General features: G+C 42.2%; 1 protein-coding gene across 2 annotated transcripts in view; it reads left to right on the top strand.

Moving 5' to 3' along the window:
* The first annotated feature begins 15,163 nt into the window (after positions 1-15,163).
* LOC124798330 (peroxiredoxin-6-like) overlaps positions 15,164-24,425 on the top strand; it is a 28,627-nt gene continuing 19,365 nt past the window's right edge. Inside the window, exons 1-4 of one of the 2 annotated variants that reach the window (XM_047261679.1) lie at positions 15,167-15,278; positions 18,209-18,365; positions 18,478-18,695; positions 18,807-19,116. In XM_047261679.1, coding sequence (XP_047117635.1) covers positions 15,196-15,278; positions 18,209-18,365; positions 18,478-18,695; positions 18,807-19,011 — 663 coding nt within the window. In that variant the 5' untranslated portion in view covers positions 15,167-15,195 and the 3' untranslated portion in view covers positions 19,012-19,116. Of the gene's footprint in view, positions 15,279-18,208; positions 18,366-18,477; positions 18,696-18,806; positions 19,117-24,425 lie in introns of those variants that run through there. The other variant, XM_047261680.1, reaches the window with a different exon arrangement.

The following is a 24,425-nucleotide window of genomic DNA, read 5'->3' as shown; positions in this document are numbered from 1 at the left end:
ATATGTAAAGATATAAACACTGCGACTAAATTTTTTTGGGGGGGAGGGGTCAAATCTCCCACGCCCCTCAACTAGAATCCTTACCCTTCTCCAGGATTGTTAGCACCCGTTCTAGTACTTTCAGGGCGAGGCAGGTAAGATAGGCCACCCCAGATATATACTTAACGAGTAAACATATGGAGGTGCAGTCTTCGCCAAGTTGTAGTGGACAATGTATCCACTTTCTTGACATGGGCTGATTTATAACACATTGTTTTTTAATGGAAGTGCACACCATTTCCTGTGGCAGGACTTCTACGATATAATATGAGTGGAACTGGGTTATCTTGATAACAGCGCCACAAACCACTGTACTGCATGCATCAGCTCTACTGTACCAAGTGAAAGCAGACACGCAACTCAGGTACAGTTTGCATATTTATTGTTATCACTGCCTCATCAAGTACTCGAAATGTTAGCCACGAGCACTGATACACTTTATAGAGTAATTCAGGACTGCACTTTCACCTCGACCTATCGCAGCACAGAGTCTGGGGTCGCCTGCGACCACTGGAACCACATCGAATCGATTGCTTCAGAAGAACACTAGGGTAGGTGGAAGTAAAGCCCCGTATGCAGTAATAACGTGCACAGAGTACTTTAATTGACTGCCATCGGCTTAGGAGATGACCACCAGGTGGTAGGTTTGTCTTATTGTAACTTATTGTCCCAAGAAAGTTCGTCGAGGCAGGGCGCTTCAGAGTTGAGATAATGAGGTAAACCCGTTTTTTACTACTTACATTTAACTTTTCTGGCGTTTTACTTGAATGTTGTGTAATGTAGAGTTTGAGAAGAAGAATAAAAGAATTACTCGTTGTTAATGCTATATTTAAACTTCACTTGCTCGTGGACATAATTGTTCCAGTTGGTCACTAAAATCATTGGTGTCACATTTGTCAGAAAGTGGTGGAAATCTCCGCAGGTATTTTGGAGTAAATCCCCGCAGCTCCTGGAATGTGTCTATAATTCTTCAGTGATAACCCAGCAAAAGACGACATTCAACACACACTGCGTGAGCTTATCTGATCTGAAGATATAACTTCGCTGTCTAAAATAAACTTTTAAGGGAAACTTTTTTGGCAGAGAATTGAATCTGTGCTTTTGATGTCGACACGCAATAAAGAACGAATGGAAGAATGATGAATGGGAGAAGAAAATGTTGCTACTGAGAATGAAATACATGCCAAAGAAAGAAGAGAGAATGCTTTAGAAACAAAACGATGTAATTTAGATTTCATTACATAAATGTCAAGAGAGATGAGAAAACGGATGAAGCAGGCAGCTGATTATTCTTCTCAGTGAGATTCAGACTTTTCACATTATGACAGTGGCTCAGATATAGATGCGGACCCACTATTTAGCGAAGGAGCATGTGAATAGGAAGGAGGAGAAGAAGAAGAAGAAGACTTCAAGGAAGAATCAAAGGACCTAACAAAGGGCACTATTTGCAAGGTACCTAGATAGCTTGAACTCTTCCAGGTTACGCTACTATTCTTCATTTCATTCAGAAAGAAGTACTATTTTTTAATCATTATGTTTAAATATACGAGATATTTCAGTTCAGTATTGTATTGAGTAACTTGGCTTCAACACAACAATATTATAAAGGGTTGCTTTAAGTGTTTTTATTGTACGGTCCCTAAGAGCAGCACTGAGGGGCTTTACCACATTTTGTGAGGTAAAACCCCGTAATTTTTGTTTTAGTTAAATTGTATATTTTTTGTAATTAATAATCAGATAAAGTTGGAATTTGGAAGGGTTATAGGTAACAACCCAACCTTTGATTTCAATTGAAGTTTAAAGTTTACTTCTCATTGAACACAATGTTAGAAAAATTGAAAATTGCGGGGCTTTATTTCCACCTACCCTACTTTGTACACTATAGCCTAAAAGTTTATGTAATAAAATTTGATTCTGATGCAAAGGTTACTGCAAATTAAAGTCAAAGTAGCACCCTATGTAGGGAATGTCCGGGGGGGAGGGGGGGGGGGGGCGGGGAGGAGGCGGAGTTGTAGATGCAGTAATGCTGCGTCACCATTCTAGGCAAAGTCGTAGTGGAGATGGTTTGCCACTGCCTTCCTCCGTCCTTTTATGAACTGTCAAGTGTGTATTTGTGTGGATGACTTTGATGAGCGCTTGTGCACTATAGTGTACTTGTCGACTACGACAATACTGCACTTGGCCTCTCGTGGCCGTTATGGGAAACACACGATGACCTTACAGTAAACACGTACAATGGTGAGTAAGGAAAACTAATCGCACTGTGAACCCTGACAGGACAGTTGTGGATATGCTATGAAATGGTTCACGATAAGCCGACCGATGCATCCTCACTCCCAAGTACAATAGTATTGTGGTCGACTAATATAGTGTTGAGTCTGTGTTGTTATGGATGAAGGGAAGGGAGAGACTGAAACCCAGTGCAGCCACACAGACTACTCCTCTGGAATTGCACAAAAGGGGTCGACGGGTTTAATTTCCCATCCGGACAGATCACCATCAGCAGTATCACATAACTTCACTTCGTGAGACAATGCGGGTAAGTTCTGAATTTAATCCATGACATTGGTGCAAACACTGACGATCAGGAAATTCACGTCACCACCTCTTCTCTTCTTTCCGCCCAAATACTGGCTGCTGCTGCAGAGCAAGTGTGTAACGAGACCAAGCAGAGAAAGTCATCAGTCTCTTCTTCACCACCCTCACTTCCCCCATACTCCTCCAGAACAGAAGCATTGTACCCAATCTGTCTGTATATAGAGTAAATTCTGTGTGCAAGCACGAGAGAGTGTTCTAAAGGTTTGCGTTGCGTGTATCTGAGGCGGAACATGGGAACCAGCCTAGTATACTCCTAGTGGGATTTGAGAAACCGCCTAACAACCACATCCACACTGACCAGTACGCCAACCCCTCGTCATTAACCTAGCGGGAGAATTCGATCCAGGACCGTATAACATTCTATGTCGTTGGCCAAAGAGAAGTTAGCAATGGTTTTATCGAAAAGTAAAGATTCAGCAGTACTGACAGTAGCAAATGTGTAGTAACACAAAGTATGGAAGTTATAGCAGAAAGTAAGAGTGGGGACTGAATAAAATTATCTACGTCTTTCTTTGATGCAGCCACCGGTAAACAATCTATGTCTAGACTGTTGAAACCAGTATAGCCACTATCAACACGTAGTCAGAAAGTCTGAAAACTTGTAAGGGCGTCGCAGGGTAGGTTGCGCTGAGAAATAATTGTTGAGAAAAAGATACGATGCGCTGCGCCGTTTCCGAGCTAATTAGCAATGAAGTTAACAAATTAGGCTGCTGCGTGCGCAGATCCAAGCGGCCACTCCAGATACGATTAGCGTCAGTTGTTTTGATAGCGTGGGTCAGGGCTAGTCAATCTTTTGTACCCACGGCTCACTTTTATATCTCTGTTAGTAGCAATTTTTAACTGCCCTCCGGTGCCACAGTAATGGTGATTTATGAAGTCAGGAAGTGAATTAACTTTATCAAAATTGTAAATCAGAGTTACAGCAAGTTAAAGCAAAAAACAATGATCACTTACCAAATACTTTGTGTCCAAATTGAAACATGGGACTTAGGGAATGCAGGAAAAAGTGTGGACAGAGCCTAATCAGTTACCGTTGGTTGCACAATAAACACGTACACTTTCTTTAAGGAAATAATTTTTTTAAAACAATCATTTAAAAAAATGACTATAACACAACCTTCACTGACGGCCTTATTCAGAAAGAATTCAAATTATTTGTCGGCTGAAGGCCACAAGCAATAGGAATAATTTAAACAAAATATTATTTTTAAACAATTGATACAATCAGACCAAATAAAGAATGGAGTGATCCACAGACTGTGCTCCAGGGATCAACCTGAGAAAAAGTCCCTACAGCTGCGTAAGTGGCGTGACAGGTAGCTAAGAGCTATGCTCGTTTAACAGGATGCCAACTCAAACTAGAGACAGCTTAAACGCCGACCAGCAGCCTCGCAAAATCCACCTAAGATGCGATAACCAATACCACGCCAGAATAACATTTAACATCGTCAAATGACAAGCATTTAATTACACAAGTTGCCTCCACCAAATCCTAGTACGCAGACAGGGTTAAGACGAAACTGTCTATTCAAATGGTTCAAATGGCTCTGAGCACTATGGTACTTAACATCTGAGGTCATCAGTCCCCTAGAACTTAGAACTACTTAAACCTAACTAACCTAAGGACATCACCAACATCCATGCCCGAGGCAGGATTCGAACCTGCGACCGTAACGGTCGCGCGGTTCCAGACTGTAGCGCCTAGAACCGCTCGGCTTGATTTTAGTGTCTTCTCTTTTTGAGATAAACTTTTCATTCTCCCTGAGTTCTTTTCGCAGCGGTTATCACTCTTACATCGCCAATTCTCTTACAATCACCAAACATGCATGTCAGTTCCAGTGATTTTTGTGTATTGCAGTCACTAACTACATGTGTTTGTGCCATGCCGTGCTGTTGGTAAAGTCAAAAGAAAGAGGACCTGCTAGACAGTTATTATATGAATCAAATGGCTTCAAGCACTATGGGACATAACATCCAAGGTCATCAGTCCCGTAGCAGTCGCGCGGTTCCAGACTGAAGCTCCTAGAACCGCTCGGCCACACCGGCCGGCTCGCTCCAAAGACAGTAGCACAGTACTCGCTATCGATAAACACCGCTGCTGCCACTCACGGACAGACAAAGCGAGCAGACCTAGTGGCGTCAGTGAACGGACTAAGAAGCGAAAGGTCACAATCCGAATACACGACGCCAGCCCGTCAACGGCACAAACACGAGCCGGAGCACGGCTCACAAATATTACGAAAACCTAGTGAAAATGTTATTAAAAATCCCCACGTCTTACCACTCATCATGTGAGTTAGAATGCCAGTTAGTGGGCTGTAGAGACCAGGTTGACTACCACCAGTGTAGATGATAGGGCATGAGACTGTTCAATCTTCGGCTCGATTTTGATCCTTACTAGCGTCCCATGTCCTATTTTTGTATCGCTCTCTCGTGTAGTTTAAGGAAATCAATCGAAGTACACGTTTGCCAACACCATCCTTGGCGGGCCACATGAATTTGCGCTCGCAACGGCCTGACTGACCAACTTCGATCCTAATTAACTCGGAAACGGCGCAACGTATTGATTTTTTCTTAACAATTATTTGTCAGCACAACCTATCCTGCAACACCCTTGCATGCTCTTCAGACTGTTTCTGTCCACCCAGATTATGTGAGCAATGACCAAAACAAACTTCAGGGTGAAAAATAATGTGATCACCGCTGCTCTTACCCAGTAACATGGGAAATGTAAGTATCGTAAGAATACGTCGATCACCATCAAACACAGGCTCAAATTTGAGAAGGAAATCACATCGCCTATGCGCCTTCTATTAATTCGGTTGCAGAATTTCCAGCTACATGTACCTAATTTAGAACCCTTACATTAGTGCCGTAATTACTTGTTACTTTCCTCTCCGACTAAGGGTTCATTCTGGTGGCGGGAGTGCCTGGGCTGACGTAATGGCATAGTCGGCCACAGCGACCAAGGTTGCTGACGAGACGGGTTGCCTTGTTGTGTATCTCCGTCTCTCTATTGCCGTCAGTGACTTGCGCTGTTTGAGGAACGTCCTCTTCAGCTGCTTTCCTCTTACAGCCGCGTCATCCACGCAGTATTGCATATATTGGACACAATATGTACCTATAGCGATTTTCTAGTATGTTTAAAAAAGTAGGTTAAGTTCAACCCATTTACTCAGAATGCATGTGTCCTATAAATGAAATTAGTTTCTCAGTACCAAAAGTAAACAGTTTCCATTATGTGTTCTCTTGTTGCAGTCTTCAGTCCGAAGAATGGTTTTCTGCAACTCTCTGCACCTCTTTACATCTGCATAACTAATACAACCTACATCCAACTGAACGTGCTTACTGTATTCAAGTTTTTTTTCTGCCTCTACAGCTGCCTCTCTACACTTCCTTCCTTTATCAAATTGACGATTCCTTGATGTTTGAAGATATGTCCTACCGACAAATCTCTTCTTTTAGTCAAGTTGCGCCACAGTTTTCCTTCGTCCCCAATTCGCTTTAGTACCTCTTCATTTGTTATTCCATCTACCTACCTATTTTTCAGCATTCTACGGTCGCACCACGTTTCAAACTCTTCTGCTCTCATTTTGTCTGAACTACTTGTCGTCCACGTCTCATTTTCGTACAAGGCAACACGTATTACAAATAACTTCAGAAAAGACTTCGCAACAATTAAATTTGTATTTGATTTTAGTTCAAAAATGGTTCACATGGCTCTGGCCACTATGGGACTTAACTTCTGAGGTCATCAGTCCCCTAGAACTTAGAACTACTCAAATCTAACTAACCTAAGGACATCACCAACATCCATGCCCGAGGCAGGATTCGAACCTGTGACCGTAACGGTCGCGCGATTCCAGACTGTAGCGCCTAGAACCGCTCGGCTTGATTTTAGTGTCTTCTCTTTTTGAGAAAAACTTTTCATTCTCCCTGAGTTCTGTTCGCAGCGGTTATCACTCTTACATCGCCAATTCTCTTACAATCACCAAACATGCATGTCAGTTCCAGTGATTTTTGTGTATTGCAGTCACTAACTACATGTGTTTGTGCCATGCCGTGCTGTTGGTAAAGTCAAACGAAAAAGGACCTGCTAGACAGTTATTATATGGATCAAATGGCTTCAAGCACTATGGGACATAACATCCAAGGTCATCAGTCCCCTAGATTTAGACCTACTTAAACCTAACTTAACCTAAGGACATCACACACATCCATGCCCGAGGCAGGATTCGAACCTGCGACAGTAGCAGCAGTGCAGTTCCCGACTGAAGCGCCTAGAACCGCTCGACCACAGCGGCCGACAGCTATTATATGTATATCCTTTGAATGATTTTCAGTGAAATCATGCGAAACGACACATTGTGAAAGTTAAGAACACAGTATATGATTTGTTGTAAATAGGGCTAGTCACTTGCCATTTACGGTTTATTAAAAAGCAATTTAAAAACGAATATAGTTAGTCTTTAACGTTACTCATATAGCTTACACAAATTTAGCATTTTTTTTTTTTTACTATCGATGTCACCAGTGTTTATACAAAAATAGAGCGAACTCAGCCATGCTTCGCAGTTGCTAAATATGAATGGAACTTGGATATACTCACAATCTCCCTCTCCCTCTGTCCATCACCCGCCCTGTGCCTATATTCTTCCCCCCCCCCCATCTCTCGCCATCTCCTCCTCCCCCCTCTCTCCGTTCATCTGCTCCTTCCCACTGTATAGTCAGTTTCCTCCCCTCACCCTCTCTGTCCATCTGATCTATCCCTCAGCTACTCCGTCCTTCAGCCTTGTTTATTATTTTTTCCAAAGAAACCCTCATGGAAGTTGCAGTCGCTTAACAACCGGTTTTTGTCATTGGTTATGGGAGACCTCACCCGCTGCTGGATGCGTGTGGACAGTAGCGTAAACGACACTATTTTACATAATTTTAATCTACCCTGCACTCGTAATCAAAACTTACTGTGAGAAATAAACGAAGCCACTCATTTTCACAATACAGACTTTTCTTTCTCGTAGTCGACTGAAATAGAAAATCTGAACATTATTGCTTAAAAAAGTAAAATGGCCCCTGTCAGTTTGAAAGCTGAATCGGTCAAGAACTTTTCGAGATTTTTGCTGACATAGTTCCCCCTTCATAGAGTACACACATATTTATGTGTCACTTGTGTTTTTAAAAAATGCTACATACGTCTGTACCAACGTTTATTAGAGTATCGTCTAAAATTATGAAATAAATAGCGTAAGTTCGTCTAAGTGTTTATTATGTGTTGTGCAAAAGTTTAAAGTAACCTGTTCAAGAATTTTTGAGACTGTTTATATATCAATGGACTAGCTCCAGTGGTAACATCGATACCCGTCAAATCACCGCACTTAAGCACTGTCCGGCTTGGCTAGCGCTTGGGTGGGTGACCGCCCGGGTATTCCTAGCGCTGTTGGCGAGCGGGCTGCACTCAGCCCGTGTGAGGCCAATTCAAGACCTACTGGGTGGCTATAATCAAACTTTCTCTAATTAACACGTTCTAACACGGAATCTAATTACCGTACCAGGACCAAACTTGGTAACATTAATGTCATGGACATGGGGAAGAGAAATATTGTAGCGTCAATTTTAATGAAACACTTTTACTGTGCTGGTACGGTACATCATCAAATTACATACCGGTACCATTACTGCTACGAGAGGGGCTCAATATGGCGCCAATCAGTGTCCAGAAGAGTCTGGAAGCGCAGTATTGCATTCTACACAGCAGAACGAAGCATGTCCGAAGGTATGCTGGCTACCTCTCTTGATGTGCTGCGATTCAGATGAGCACATGTGTGAATGCTCCCCTGGTAAATCCTGTCCTTCAGGTAGCCCCACAACCGGAAATCACAGGGAGTGAGATCAGATGAGCGTGACGGTCATCACTTGGAAACGACCGACTGACAACTCTGTCGTTTCCAAATGTGTTTAGAAGCAGGTGAACTTCACGAGTGATGTACGGTGAGATCCCGTCTTGCATGAGAATTGTTGGGTTCAATGCATCTCTCTCCTGTAGGGTGGGTATGGCATGCTGGCGAAGCATATAGCAGTAACGCGGGCCAATCACACTGCACATCTTTGGTCACTGAGTGCCAACCTGTTCAAAAAGGAATGGGCCAATGATGAACGTATCCGTGAAGCCATATCATACAGTGACACTTTCACCATGCACAGGCACTTCATGTGCAGAGACTGGAGGTGAAGATCCCCACACTCGGCTTGTGTTCACCTCACCTATCAGAGAAAAATGAGCTTCATCTGTCCATGGGATGATCGTCAACTTCAATCCTTGCGAAATAGTGGTGAGCGAAGTCAACATCTAGTCGAACGTCCTGCGGTGCAAGCTGCTGTACGATATGGTGCTTGTACGGATATCATATGAGAATGGTTCGAAACACCTTCCATACAGTGGACAAAGGGATGTTCAGTTGTTGTGACACAGCACGCGGACTGCCTGACGATCGGGAATTGCGAGCAGCGTTGTCTGCCACAGCAACAGCGACTTCATCAACCACCTGTTGTGCAACCATCTTCGGCCTCTTCCCGGAGTGACGCCCAGTTCTCCAGTTGACTCGAACTTCTTCATCATGCTCCGCACAGCAGACGGAGAAAGAGGACCCTTCCATAATCTTTTCAACCGGCGATATACTCGAAGTGCAGCTGCAGCATTACTGTTGTTTTGGTAATAGAGCTTCACCAACAATGTCCTGCTCCTTTTGTCCAAGCTCATGTTGACACGTCAACAACTGCACAGCGACTGTTCAGGTGTGTGAGACTATGAATCACGATGACTGGTCACGGCATCTAATGGCCACAGTTCGAACTAGTCAGTGGCGCTGTGACGCGTGGAAATCATGCACCCCATACTCTGAACATTAATGCTACCAATTTTGATACTCGTACAGTAATCAGCTTCCATGCTATAACGTGTTAAGTAGGGGAAGTTTAATTATAACCACCCGGTACTTGACTGAGAAGTGGCGGCTCCGTTCGCTAGAACTGCTTACTGCCGGGAGAGCAGTGTGCTGACCACATAACCCTCCACATCCGCATCCAAGTGACGTCTATCGGCTGTCGATACCATTGGACCCTCCAAGGTCGGTTCAGACGGAGTTTATGTAGGTTTATTTACCATATACATTTAAAAATATATAGTCTTTATCTGTCCTACGGTTTATTAGACAATCGTGTAAAATTTTGACGTAAGTAAGTCAAGAGCTTTCCGAGATTTTTGGTAACAACTTCAAACACCGACTTGTCTTTATATAGTAGTATAGATTTATATGGAAGGAGAGTTGTTAAAAAGGATGTCAGGACTGATTTAAAATTTTGTGTCATTGGGAAAATGATTAAAGATTATTGTGGTTCCCTTTGGAACTCCATTCTGAGCCACTGACAGCTTTAGGCAGGCTAATGTAGATAATTTCTCTTTCTGCTGTTGTAGCTATGAACATAACTGGTTTTCTCATAGTGAGGAATTTCGTAGGTAATGCACATACTGAGATTGACAAAATTCCTATCTGAAGACGTGGCTTAAAGAAGATCGTGAATGAACGCCAAATTATCCTAACTAATCGCTTTTGTGCAATCAGAACTATCTTTATAAATGATGAGTTACCCCAGAAACTATGGAAAAGATATTAATGAGTGGATACATAAAGAAGGTTTAGATATTGATTTGTTTGTTTCCACTATAATGGCATACAGCGATGACTCAGAACAATAATTCTTCTGAGAATGCAAATGTGAAATGAGTGGTTTCCATGGTATGTCGAAACGGAAACCTTCATCTCGGTTTAGCAGGTTGCTTGTTAATATTATTTCCACAGCTTGACCACTGAATCGCAATACAATGAGGCTATGACCAGTATCTTTACCGTAGTTCGTGGACTGTAGAGTGGAAATACAGTGTTCCGCTAGTGCAGATTAGTTGGACTAGAAGGCGGGTTTAGCGCTGGTGTGCGATGCACCGCTTTGTACGGTGCTTATTTTTTGTCCTGTGTAGCTTTTGTCACACTGACGACGATTTTAATCTGTATTGACCCTTCTTAAACGCAGGTAATCTTTCATATATCCAACTGGCTAAGACAGCAGTTTATCTGGGATCTGTGAACGATGATCTTCTTTTGCGAAAGGTGAGTATAGATGAAATTCTTTGTCAGTGCGGCAAAAGGTGCATAGGGCAAACAATATGCACTGTTTATTACATCAATTTTTTTAACGTCTAGAGCGCAATTTTCCTATTACAATTAAAGTACGATGACCAGGTGTATTTGCTACGTACAACCATCTGCAGATCGTTCAGAATGTGAAAAAGCGGTGGATGCATTGGAAAGCATCATTAGTTTTAATCATGCATTGACATGCATTAGTAAATACCAAGACTATCAAGACCAATGGATGTCATTGCATTGCTGCAGGTAATTATACTTTCCAAAGCATATTGACCCTTTTTTTGCTTTTTGAGTGACTGAAAATGATATTGATAGCAACAGAAACTAGTTACCGTACTTCAGTTGTAATAGGAAAGTTGCGGTGTAGCAATTAAAATTTTTGCTTAAAATTTTTTTATTTAATATACCATATACAGACCATCGTCCCCTCCCTGAGAATGTCAAGCTTCACTAATATCCGCTATACAAGAACGGTGCACCTAACATCGGCGACAAACTCGCCTTGTACAGCCCAACAGATCTGCGTTGGTTGAACTGTGTATTTCCACTCGCCATTCCTTGGATTACGGGACCATATCCTCATCGTACTGAATTACAAATAGTAGAAAACCTGTTCAATCGAAGCGAGGATTTCCACATCGACAATCATGGAAAACACACATTTCACCTCAGCACTCTCAGAGGAATTATTCTTCTGAGTCTTCGCTACCTGGCATTCCAACACATACCAGCCATTTGAATAAACAACCGAGTAATTCATAAGCACTGTGGATATGCTGACTTCGAACTTACTTTCCTTTACTCTTAGACACACAAAGTTTTCTGTATGGCTGAGACACTTGTTGTTATCTCTGGTGCTGTTTCTGTCCGCCGAGGAAAACTCGAGAAACACAGCCCTGTAGCGTTTGAAACGTCCCCTTTGAACAATTATACAAGACTGTGCTTAAACTGACAGATTTGAAAAAATTTTCATAATTACAGTAAGAAAGATATCAAATGCACACACTATACAATGTTGGTCAAAAGTTAAAATTTTCTCACAGTCCATAAAGACAGTCCTGATCATTCATCACAGTAAAACTGCCGTTTCTTTTCTCAAAGTCTGAGCAGTAAAAGACAATGCACAAGGAAGTAGTGGATTTCCATGCAGTCTTGAAGAATTAGTGTTGTCCTTCCAACGGAAAGACAGTGCTGACTCTCGACATGCAGACAGGTAATGGGCCACAACAGAGCAAACCCACAGCAGAGTCAGTCGAAGTTTTGAAGAATATTGGTAAGTAAGTCATCACAGAGCAGACCCACTGTAGTCCTGGTAGAGATTACGGTATTGGTGGGTCATCAAAGATGCAGACCCACTGTAGTCCTTGTAGAAATAATGGTACTGGTGGATCATCAAAGATGCAGACCCACTGTAGTCCTTGTAGAGATGGCCAGCAGCCATCTGTTGCAACTGTGCAGGTGCACAATCACCATCGAAGAGTCTTGCGGATAATATAGCAAGTCCATAACCACCACTTGTGCACTCACAAAGTTTTTTGAAATTGTCCTTAGAACCAGAAATGCTGTAATTCAGTCCCTTGCTGAATTATTAACACACGTGCAAACACTAACAGTCCCTACTTCTCACATATTGTGCATATACTATGACCAACACACACAATATTTTTAGCGCAACGCAGTCTGACTTTCAAAAATCCCTACAAATGAATGGCCCTGACTAACATTAACCTATACCTTTCACAAATCACTTACTTCACAAAAATCTTCGCTACTCGAACTACTGCAATACAGCGAGCGCCACTACTGCCAGCTAAATAAAAGATTCAAACTACGGAAGGCACTAACTACTGATAGGCATAGTTAGCAAATGAAAGATTTTAATAGAGAACAAACAATGTATTTACCTTAATAGTGTTGAAAAATCATAATATACATAGCAGTTCATGACATCCAGCCTTACAAATTTCAAAACTCCGCCATTTCTCTCCCCACATCTACCACTGCTGGCGGCTCACCTCCAACTGCGCAACGCTACGCGCTATTCACATCCAGCTGCCCAACACTACAATGGCAGACAACAATGCAAACTAGTCACAGACTGCACACAGCACAGCCAGTGATTTTCATACAGAGCGCTACGTAACGTTGCCAATAAAAAAACATCAACAGCCAACTTACATAGCCCCCATGCTCCCCACAAAAAATGTTACAAATTGTTTTGGGCACTGGCCAATACAGATTTGAAAAAATTTTTCATAATTACAGTAAGAAAGATATCAAATGCACACACTTATTAATACAATGTTGGTCAAAAGCTAAAATTTTCTCACAGTCCATAAAGACAGTCCTGATCATTCATCACAGTAAAACTGCCGTTTCTTTTCTCAAAGTCTGAGCAGAAGAAGACAATGCACAAGGAAGTAGTGGATTTCCATGCAGTCTTGAAGAAGTAGTGTTGTCCTTCCAACGGAAAGACAGTGCTGGCTCTCGACATGCAGACAGGTAATGGGCCACAACAGAGCAAACCCACAGCAGAGTCAGTCGAAGTTTTGAAGAATATTGGTAAGTAAGTCATCACAGAGCAGACCCACTGTAGTCCTGGTAGAGATTACGGTATTGGTGGGTCATCGAAGATGCAGACCCACTGTAGTCCTTGTAGAAATAATGGTATTGGTGGGTCATCAAAGATGCAGACCCACTGTAGTCCTTGTAGAGATGGCCAGCAGCCATCTGTTGCAACTGTGCAGGTGCACAATCACCATCGAAGAGTCTTGCGGACAATATAGCAAGTCCATAACCACCACTTGTGCACTCACAAAGTTTTTTGGAATTGTCCTTAGAACCAGCAATGCTGTTATCCAGTCCCTTGCTGAATTATTAACACACGTGCAAACACTAACAGTCCCTACTTCTCACATATTGTGCATATACTATGACCAACACACACAATATTTTTAGCGCAACGCAATCTGACTTTCAAAAATCCCTGCAAATGAATGGCCCTGACTAACATTAACCTATACCTTTCACAAATCACTTACAAAAATCTTCGTTACTCGAACTACTGCAATACAGTGAGCGCCACTACTGCCAGCTAAAGAAAAGATTCAAACTACGGAAGGCACTAACTACTGATAGGCATAGATAGCAAATGAAAGATTTTAATAGAGAACAAACAATGTATTTACCTTAATAGTGTTGAAAAATCATAATATACATAGCAGTTCATGACATCCAGTCTTACAAATTTCAAAACTCCGCCATTTCTCTCCCCACATCCACCACTGCTGGCGGCTCACCTCCAACTGCGCAACGCTACGCGCTGTTCACATCCAGCTGCCCAACACTACAATGGCAGACAACAATGCAAACTAGCCACAGACTGCACACAGCACAGCCAGTGATTTTCATACAGAGCGCTACGTAACGTTGCCAGTAAGAAAACATAAACAGCGTACTTACACGTTCAGTACAACGTTACTGGTGTTCTGCTTGACACAGACACATGGGTTAAATAGGCGTAGCGTTGTAAAGCGACATGAAATGGAACGAGCACGTAATGCGGGTTGAATAGAAGGCGAACGGTCGACTTCGGCTATTGGGAGAACTGTAGGAAACTGTAGCTTATCTGTAAAGGAAACTGCATGTAGATCACTAGTGCGAGCCGTTCTTGAGTGCTTCTCAAATATTTGTAGCCCCCATCTGGTCGGATCACGGGAAGACATCGAAGTAATTCAGACACGTGCTACAGGGTTTGTAACTAGTAGATTCGATGAATACATGAGTATTGCGGAAATGCTTTGTAAACTGAAATGGGAATCGCTAGAGAAGACCTTTCCGCGAAATACTAATGCGGAACGATTCTACTGCCACAAATGTAAGTCTCACGTAAGCACACTAACACAAGATAAGAAAATCGCGGCTCGAGCGGAAGCTTATAGTCGTTTTCCCTTCGCTCCATTTGCGGGTGGAACAGGAAAGGGAATGACTAGTATTGGTACAAGGTACCTTCCACCATGCACCATATAATAACACATAGACAATATATGTAGACGTAGATGTGGCGTAGAAGCAGGAACAAGCGCCCGTTGTTTTGCTTCCGCTGGAAAGCAGCAGTTGTCGGGTGGGAGTAAGCCAGGCCTTGCTTATCGCAGTACGAATGACGCAGTGATTTCTGGCCGGCTAGCAGCACGGGTGAAGAGCGCCGCGCGCAGCGTTCTCGCAGTGACTGGCCGACAGCAGCACTAGTGTTGGGTGACACAGCAGGGAGCGCGGCAGATATAAGCAGCGGCCGCAGCCTTCCCAAGCCAGTCTGCACACCACCGGCCACCAGAACAGAGGCACAGAGGCAGGCAGCATGAAGCTCGAGAGCATCGTACCCAACTTCAAGGCGCCCTCCACGCAGGGGCCCCTGGACTTCTACAAGTGGAAAGGCGACTCGTGAGTACCCCAGCTGCAATACTCACATTTCTGTTTGTTTCACCTTTCTACGGAATACCGCTATTTTTGTTTCCCACGACGTCATGCGTCTATAAAACAATTAGTTAATACACCAATATGTCACTGCCTTGTTGTACAGCAACTAGTCCACCTACCTGTGCGTTCCACTTCGTAAAAGTAAATGAGGTTGCAATCTAATTCCCTAATTTTAATTTCGTGGCCTTCGAAGCGGAAACTGGTTCATGTTCCTCTCCACACTAAGCTAATCTTTTTGTCTCTGTAAAACTACCTCTGTTACTAAATGAAAGATTTTGTTATGCCTGAGGCTTTCTTCTATCAACCAACGCGTTCTTTTAACCAAGTTGTGCCATGAATGTGTTTTTCCTCCTTGTTTCAGTATCTCTTCATTAGCATTCCGATCTAGTCATCCAAGCTTCAGCGTTCTTCCGTTCCACCAAAGCTTGTATTTACATCTTGTCTGTACAGTTAATTGTTCGTACTTCTCTTCCATATCTGGCTAAGCTCCGCTGAAATACTTTCAGAAACAATTTATATTAAATGTTCAAAATGGTTCAAATGGCCCTGAGCACTATGCGACTTAACTTCTGAGGTCATCAGTCACCTAGAACTTAAAACTAATTAAACCTAACTAACCTAAGGATATCACACACATCCATACCCGAGGCAGGATTCGAACCTGCGACCGTAGCGGTCGCTCGGCTCCAGACTGTAGCGCCTAGAACCGCACGGCTTCTCCGGACGGCTATTAAATGTTAACGTAGTTCTCTTTTTCATAACAGCTTTTTTTCCTAATGTCAACCAGCACCTGTATGATACATCCTCCTCAGTTCTGCCATTTCCAGTTATTGTGCTTGGCAAACAACAAAACTCTTCTACCTTCAAGCTCTCTTTACATAAGCTAATTTTCACGGAACCACTTGCTTTAATTATACTAAGATCCATTACCTATGCTATTCTTTTGTCGCTATACGCCATATTTTTTCGGAAATATGCCGACTACATTTTCCTTCAATTTTTTCTTTGTTCGTGTAAATGTCTACCTGCGAGTTCAATGCCACTTCCTAATGTGAAGTTTTCGTTTGTCGTCTGACTACCGAAATTTCTTTTTCAAAAAGCTATGCTCCCAAGAACTATCTTCCTCAACCAGTCACGACTCCCGAAGTGCAAACATTTTTAACCTCCGCTGTCTGGGTTTCCATCTGCCTTTTTCTCCATTTTCTGTTTGACACAGTCGTAACTTTCGTTTTCGCCTCCTCAGTTACATACCATGTAGAATCAAATATAATTTAATTTTGTTCACAGGGTCGCATTGCTATGGCTAATTATAATTTCACTATTAAAGCTCCTGAAATAAGTTTATGGAGCATTAGTAGTTACCGTATTTTGACTCTGGGAAATGGTATTTCTATCAGTAGTTCCTATAGAGAATCTACCAGAACCGCCACCATTTTATGAGAACATACTAGACCTTAGCGCAATAACTGATGTTTCTGTCTGTCGCATTAAATTTCGTGCACTCTACCTGCCGCGTCATAATTAGAGAGAAAAACGATAAAATCAATTTTTTTATTGACCACCCACTAGCAGTAACAGTGTCGTAATTTGATAACATGAATCGTACTGTTATTTTTACTGCCATTATACTTTTACACTGATTTCATTCGCAAATTACCAAACCCATTTCCTGTCCTCAGCCACACTGATTTTGCACAAATAAAAAACAAATCACATATTTTATTTCATTGTAATTCTGCGACGTTTTGCAGGTTGTTTCGGTAAATGTAAATCTTATCTGTTATAAAGTATAAAACTCCATCGCACCTGTGGATGATTTATAAACTTCAAACGTGGACTACCAGTCGCTCTCCAGTCATTAATAATGTGGTTAACAGAAGATTCCTAGTTTCAGCTAGTGTAATTAGTGCTAATAAATGGTTCAAATGGCTCTGAGCACTATGGGACTAAACTTCTGAGGTCATCAGTCAACTAGAACTCAGAACTACTTAAACCTAACTAACCTAAGGACACCACACACATCCATGCCCGTGGCAGGATTCGAACCTGCGACCTAGTGGTCGCGCGGTTCCAGACTGATGCGCCTAGAACCGCTTGGCCACACCGGCTGCTAAAAAATGGACAGTCTTCTAAGTTTAGTACTACGAAAGCAGTGAAATTCCTTCTTCCTTATAGAGTAGTTCATGGTTTGATCTTATGTCAGGAATACACATTTTTGTCCTGGATATCCAGTTTATGATAACGTGAAATATACTATTTAAGAGCTCTTTTTCTACACGTCAGACAGTGTGGCCACATTAACTTTTTTTCGCAGTTGTAACTTTCTGAAGCAGTCATGTTTATGGGAAAATCTATATCATTCACAAATATCCATTACCCATTTCTTGCGTCTGTTACTCTAAACCAACGCTGAATAATTCGCCTCATAAAAAATCATTCATGAATGCGCATTTTAACGAGAACTAATTGTTTTTAAGCGGTTAAAATGTTTATAATGGGTTTCTAGAGGATAAATACTTTTTCTTTTTTTTGTTTCCAAATGTTTTGTATTGGAGACGGGAATAAGATTTTAAAAAACCTGAAATGGAATATTATAAATATTTGATGCATTACCTAGTAACATCTGTAGAACATTTTCCTATGATTACGTTTAAAAAATAACGATTAATTGGCAATGGTGGCCATTTGTTTTTCAAACAAAATCTACAAAACTTCAGCGATCAAATTTCTGATCGTACAGTAGAAAAAAGAACACCCCAAAATATAAATTCTGTTTACGTTATCAAATAATAATTAGGAATTCAGCTCATAAGGACAATTTCAAACTGACAATAGAGCTGTGGATTAGAATGGTACTTAAGTTTAATCTGTGTATTTGTACCTTTGCTCCACAGGTGGTGTGTTCTGTTCTCACACCCGGCAGACTTCACGCCGGTGTGTACCACAGAGCTGGGCCGCATCGCCGTCCACAACCCGGAGTTCCAGAAGCGAGGAGTCAAGCTGCTGGCGCTCTCTTGTGACAAGCTCAAGGACCACGTCGACTGGGTCAACGTGAGTGTTCCACACTACTGGCTAACTCTGACTGAATTGAGAGCGAGATGAGATCCATAACACCTCCATATCACACTAGAGCTCATGGCTATCACCCCTGTGTTGTCTACAGGACATCAAGTCGTACTGTAAGGACATTCCCGGCGACTTCCCGTACCCCATCGTGTCCGACGAGACGCGCGAGCTGGCCGTCAAGCTGGACATGATCGACGAGCGCGACAAGGACAACGTGGAGAAGGCGATGACGGTGAGGGCCATGTACGTCATCGGGCCGGACAACCGGCTGCGCCTCTCCATGGTGTACCCAGCGTCCTGCGGCCGGAACGTCGAGTGAGTACCGCTGCCACACCCTCCACACACACACGCACACACACACACACACACACATGTACACTACACTCTGTGCATAGTTGATGAGACGCGTGTCTGCTGGTGTTGCAGTGAGCTGCTGCGCGTGATCGACTCCCTGCAGCTGACGGACCGGCTGAAGGTGGTGGCCACTCCCGCCAACTGGACGCCCGGCACCAAGGTGATGATCCTGCCGCACGTGCCCGACCAAGACCTGCCCAAACTCTTCCCTGGTGGAGTCGAGCGCGTCTCCATGCCCTCCGGCAACAACTACGTGCGCACCACCACCGACTACTGAGATATTAATGCTATCTCACAACTCATTTGTACATAACTTCATATCAGTTTTGTAAATCATTTATATTTTTTAAAGAAAATAAACTGTCTTGTGTCATGACCCTAATCATGAGTAATTTATCACTAAGTTCGTCTGACGAAATCTGAAATGAATTAACGCCTATCATTTGCATGTACCATAAAGGCAATAATCTCTTCAAAAGATGGAAGCAAAACAAATGTAAAGGAGGCTATAGGTAGACCAATACAACTGATGAGCAGTTACAAAAATTTACCATGATCGCTCCATTATTCGTGTGTTTTGTCGTGACAGTTTACAATATGAGATTCACAAATGTACACCCAGTAGCATCTGTTGAAGCAGCTGGCAATTTTAGCTACAGACTCATATTAAATTTATTCATTGACCAAATTTGTTTTTAAAAATCACTTACAATCCATCCTGTTAACACATCATAAATAAAATACGAGAAGTAAAAAACACATTTATTTTCCTCTTGTGAATCTAAATGTGGTAAGGAAAAGTAGAATAATATACAGCCATAAAACTCATAGAGTGTTTTCCCATGGAAATAAAATGTTTGATAGACACCATAAACAATATGAACTGTGGGTTAATGTTAGACTGCCTCTGCTTAACATTAGTCGGGCCTAGTAGTCGGTTGGTATAGCACATGCCTAGAAACTATATCGTAGGGCTGAATGCCTGTCGAACCACTGATTTTTTCAGTCTGCCCTTAAGCTAGGCTTCTTCTATCAATTATGTGAAGATTGCCTAGGAACAGCACGTGGTTCAAATTGCTTGATAAACTGTGGATCACCTTTTCCTAGTACTACTGCTTGGGTAAATTAGGGACACACAAGCAGCTGAAATTGCGACCAACTGAAAGACACAACACGTCGTTGAGCCACATGGGATTCTTCTTCTTCTTAATAATTCTTTTTACTCATAGTCTAACGTAATTATATTTTGCTGGAGATATACTGAGTCTCAGTTTTATCTTTGATAAGGGTAAAAGCTGAAGTAATGAATTAAAACTTGTGCCAAGGCCGGGATTTGAATCCGAGTCTTCTGCGTAGGAGGCACCTGTGTTACCCTTTACTCTACCCTGTCATTCTAGCTTACACAACTGCCTCGACTACTGTAGTCCAATGTTCTCCCTAACAAACTTCAATCGATACCTCAGCCCATCTTGATTTTCCCCTTTAAATCATCAGTACTGCTAAGGTACATTAAATACTAGGCCTGATTGATTTTAATTAGAAATAGCTTTAAACCCTAGACGAATAACGGGATAGATGCAAGTAGTCAGTTACAAACATGTAAATGCTGGCATTTGGATGTACAAATAGAAGTAAAGCCGTCCTCGGCTTGAAGGCTGGCCTGTGTTCGTTAAAGTGTCATTGAGTGACTGTGGGAGCGTACGAGATGACGTAGACAAATTTCTATAGTTGGTGTGATGAATGACAGCTGCCTCTAAATGTAGAAAAATGTAAGTTAATACAGATGAGTGGGAAAAACTATCGTCGGGTGTTCGAGTACAGTATTGATGCTGAGCTGTTGGATACAGTAACGTCTATTAAACATCTAGGCGTAACGCTGCAAAGCGACATGAAATGGAACGAACACATAAGGAAGGTGAATAGTTGGCTTCGGTTTGTTGGGAGAACTCTAAGAAAGGAGGACTCATCCATAAAGGAGTTCACCTGTAGAGCTCTTGCGCGACTCATTCTCGAGTACTTCTTGAGTGTCTGGGATCCCCATCAGGTAGGATTAAAGGAAGACATCGGAGCAATTCACAAGTAAGCCGCTAGATTTGCTACACGCAGTTTCGATCAACAGGCGGGTATTGCGGAAATGCTGCGTGAATTCGAATGGGAATCCTTCGAGGGAAGACGACGTTGTTTTCGCGAAACGCTATTGAGAAACCCCGAAGGCCCGGCATTTGCGGCAGACTACAGAACAATTCTACTGCCGCCATCGTACATCTCGCGTGAGAACCACGAAGATAAGAGAAATTAGGACTTGTAAAAAATCGTAGAAACTGTCGTTTTCCCGTCCTTCCGTTTGCGACTGGAACAGGAAAGGGAATGACTTGTAGTGCTACGCGTTACCCCCCACCACACCATATGTAGTATGTATGTATGTGTGTATGTAGATGTAGATGTAGACTGCGCGGTGCAATGCTTTGATATTGGAAGTGCTATGTACTTGTCTCTCTCCAACCTCTGCCGCCTCGAATGACCTCGTTTTCGGGACGTTAAATCCTAATCTTCCATCCTTCCTTCTTCGACCCTCTGAAATGACTTGGCTGATTGCGAATGGTTGTAGCAGGGTGTAGATATGAACTTTGGCCATGGTGCAATTTGGTATCTTTCACATTAACGCATAATTTCCAGAGATGAGAAAGGTGATGGGTGACAGCAAAGAAAGAGGCAGGACTTCATTAATGACGGGGCATCGAGCGCTGAACCTACAAACTGGTTCTTAGGTATTTGCCCACTTTCTCATTCAGGAACACCACACAGATAGACTGGGTGTCCCAAGGAGGAATAGACAATATTAAGGGTACTGACAGCAACGATCATTCGATGGAAAATGGTCTCTAAAATGCATACCTTAAGAGCTATGTGCCTTTCTCCGTCTTCGATCTGTGAAAAAAATCTCTCTTACTATAAGCTCTTTGCTTTCTATATTTTGCGAGTTGAGAGGTGGTAGTACAGCCCATAACAACAAAAAAATGCCTGGTAAACATGGGCTCGTAAGGGCATGCGTTGAGAGATGTGAGCACTTGTTCATCTTCACGCTTGTGAAACATATTTGCTATACTGAACAAATTCTCATAACTCCTAAGGTATGCATTGTGGAGCCCATGTTTGCTGCAAAATTTTTTCTTGTTTTTGTCCATACTACCTCCTCCCAAAATATGGAAAGCAAAAAGCTTTCAGCAGAGCAGATTTGTTCCACAGCTTCGACGATGAAGGGCTCGTTGCTCTCAATGTATGCACTTCAGAGTCTACAGTTACTAGACTCTTTTGCTTCGTATGACAATTCCTATCATATCTCTAAATATTAACCATTTCTCCCGGTACACACTATTGCTGTACGTGTGTGTGTGTGTGTGTGTGTGTGTGTGTGTGTGTGTGTGTGTGTGTCTGTTCGTGTATCTGTGTATGTTCCACCTCAGCTCCTAAACCATTGGACCGATTTCAACCTAGCTTGGTACGTATATCCCTTACTGTCAGGCAACATGCGCTGTTAGAATAAGAACCACCTACTTATGATAGTTTAGGAGATGGTTCAAATTGTTCAAATGGCTCTGAGCACTATGGGACTTAACATCTGAGGTCATCAGCCTCCTAGAACTTAGAACTACTTAAACCTAAATAACCTATGGACATCACACACATCCATGGCCGAGGCAGGATCCGAACCTCCGACCGTAGCGGTCGTGCGGTTCCAGACTGAAGCACCCAGAACCGCTCGGCAACAGCTGCCGGCCATAGTTCAGGAGATTTGACGTCATAACAATGAGACGCGTGGAGAATTGTCACATCATGCATGACGTTTAAACTTATTACTTCCCTGCTACTAGCTCTATTTGTAACATATTTCGCAGAGAGTAGCCACATATGCCGCTGAATGTACCTGTAAAAATACATCACTGTACGACAAATAGTTCAAGAAATGTGACTTCATACACCATGAGATGGCCGGCCGAAGTGGCCGTGCGGTTAAAGGCGCTGCAGTCTGGAACCGCAAGACCGCTACGGTCGCAGGTTCGAATCCTGCCTCGGGCATGGATGTTTGTGATGTGCTTAGGTTAGTTAGGTTTAACTAGTTCTAAGTTCTAGGGGACTAATGACCTCAGCAGTTGAGTCCCATAGTGCTCAGAGCCATTTTTTTTTGAACACCATGAGATGCGTGAAAAAATGTCGTACCAAGCTTGAAGTTGTAATACATTTTATTCTTTGCTACTAAGACACTCGTACAGTCGAGTCAATTCGAGGAAATCGCTGACACCTTCCAGCGCAAACGGCTGCAGGCGAAAACGATAGCCGTCTATAGAGGTATGAAGAGGCGTTTCACTATATACGTTTACAAAATCGTGTTACAGACACGCGAAGCAGCTGTAGTTATACATTTGCACATTAAGCACATTTCTTTGTACTAATGCTTCATAATTTCAAAGGTGTTTTCACGAATATATGGAAATGAAATTTTTTGGTATTACACTACAAACGCAGCTCATTCTTTAGTTTCCGTTTCTAATGAAAAATTGAGGAAATGAATATCCAGGCAATTCTGGGTTTGTCAGCTAGTATTTTTAGATTGTCAGTTCAATCATTTGTTCAATTGACATGTTACGCACCATAACATTGATCGAGAATATGATTTAAGAGACATTCAACTAATTAACTGAGATTATGACCGAGAGAGATAACTGGACTCCAGTTCTGTAGGAATGGATTTTAAATGTCTTTCTTTCTGCCTAAATATTGTGGATGTATAACCTCTTGATCAGGTGAAATTTGTGACTTACATGGTTTCTTGACAGCATTATATCTTGGAAAGAGAGTCATCGACAGATGTAGAAGTAATTACAGTTGTGCCTCAGGGAAATTTGTTTGGACCCTTGCTGTTCATGTTGTATATTAATGACCTTGCAGACAATGTTAAAAGTAACCTTTGAATTTTCGCAGAAGATGCGGTGATCTAAAATGAAGTAATGTCCAAAAAGACTGTAAAAATATTCGTACAGATCTTGGTTATATTTCAGAGTTCTGCAAACATTGAGAACTGTCTTTGAGGGTTCAGGTACGTACGATTTTGCACTTCACGAAGTGTAAAAACGTAATAACCTAGAACTGCAATACCAGAGAGTTACAACTGGAATCGGTCAACCCATACTAATACCTGAGTGTAGTACTATAAATGACTATGAAATGGAACGATCGCTTAGATTCATCGTAGTTGATGGATATAGATTCCTTAGTGTAATACTACCGGACTACAAAGGATATTGTTTACAATACACATGCGTGAGCCATTCTAGAATATTGCATAAGTATATGGAACTCGTACCAAATAGAACTAAAAAAAGATACTCAAGATTATAAATAACGGCAGCATGAAAGATCACAAGATTTGTTTGACCCATGGGAGATTGTCACGTTGATAATGAAGTTTGTAAACTAGCAAACGCTTGAAGATACACGCAAACTATACTGTGAAAGACTACTTACGATGTTGCACGAACTAGCATTAAATAATGAATCTAGAAACATACTGTAGCCACCTACGTATCGCTTTAGTAGGGTTCGCGAAGATAAGATTAGGCTAATTAAAGCATGTACAGAGGCGACTGAACAGTCATTCTACCCGCGTTCGATACCTCAATGGACGAGAAAAAG

The sequence above is a fragment of the Schistocerca piceifrons genome, chromosome 5 (assembly GCF_021461385.2).
Source record: "Schistocerca piceifrons isolate TAMUIC-IGC-003096 chromosome 5, iqSchPice1.1, whole genome shotgun sequence".
NCBI classification, from domain to species: domain Eukaryota; kingdom Metazoa; phylum Arthropoda; class Insecta; order Orthoptera; family Acrididae; genus Schistocerca; species Schistocerca piceifrons.
This window is presented reverse-complemented; position numbering and strand designations above follow the sequence as displayed.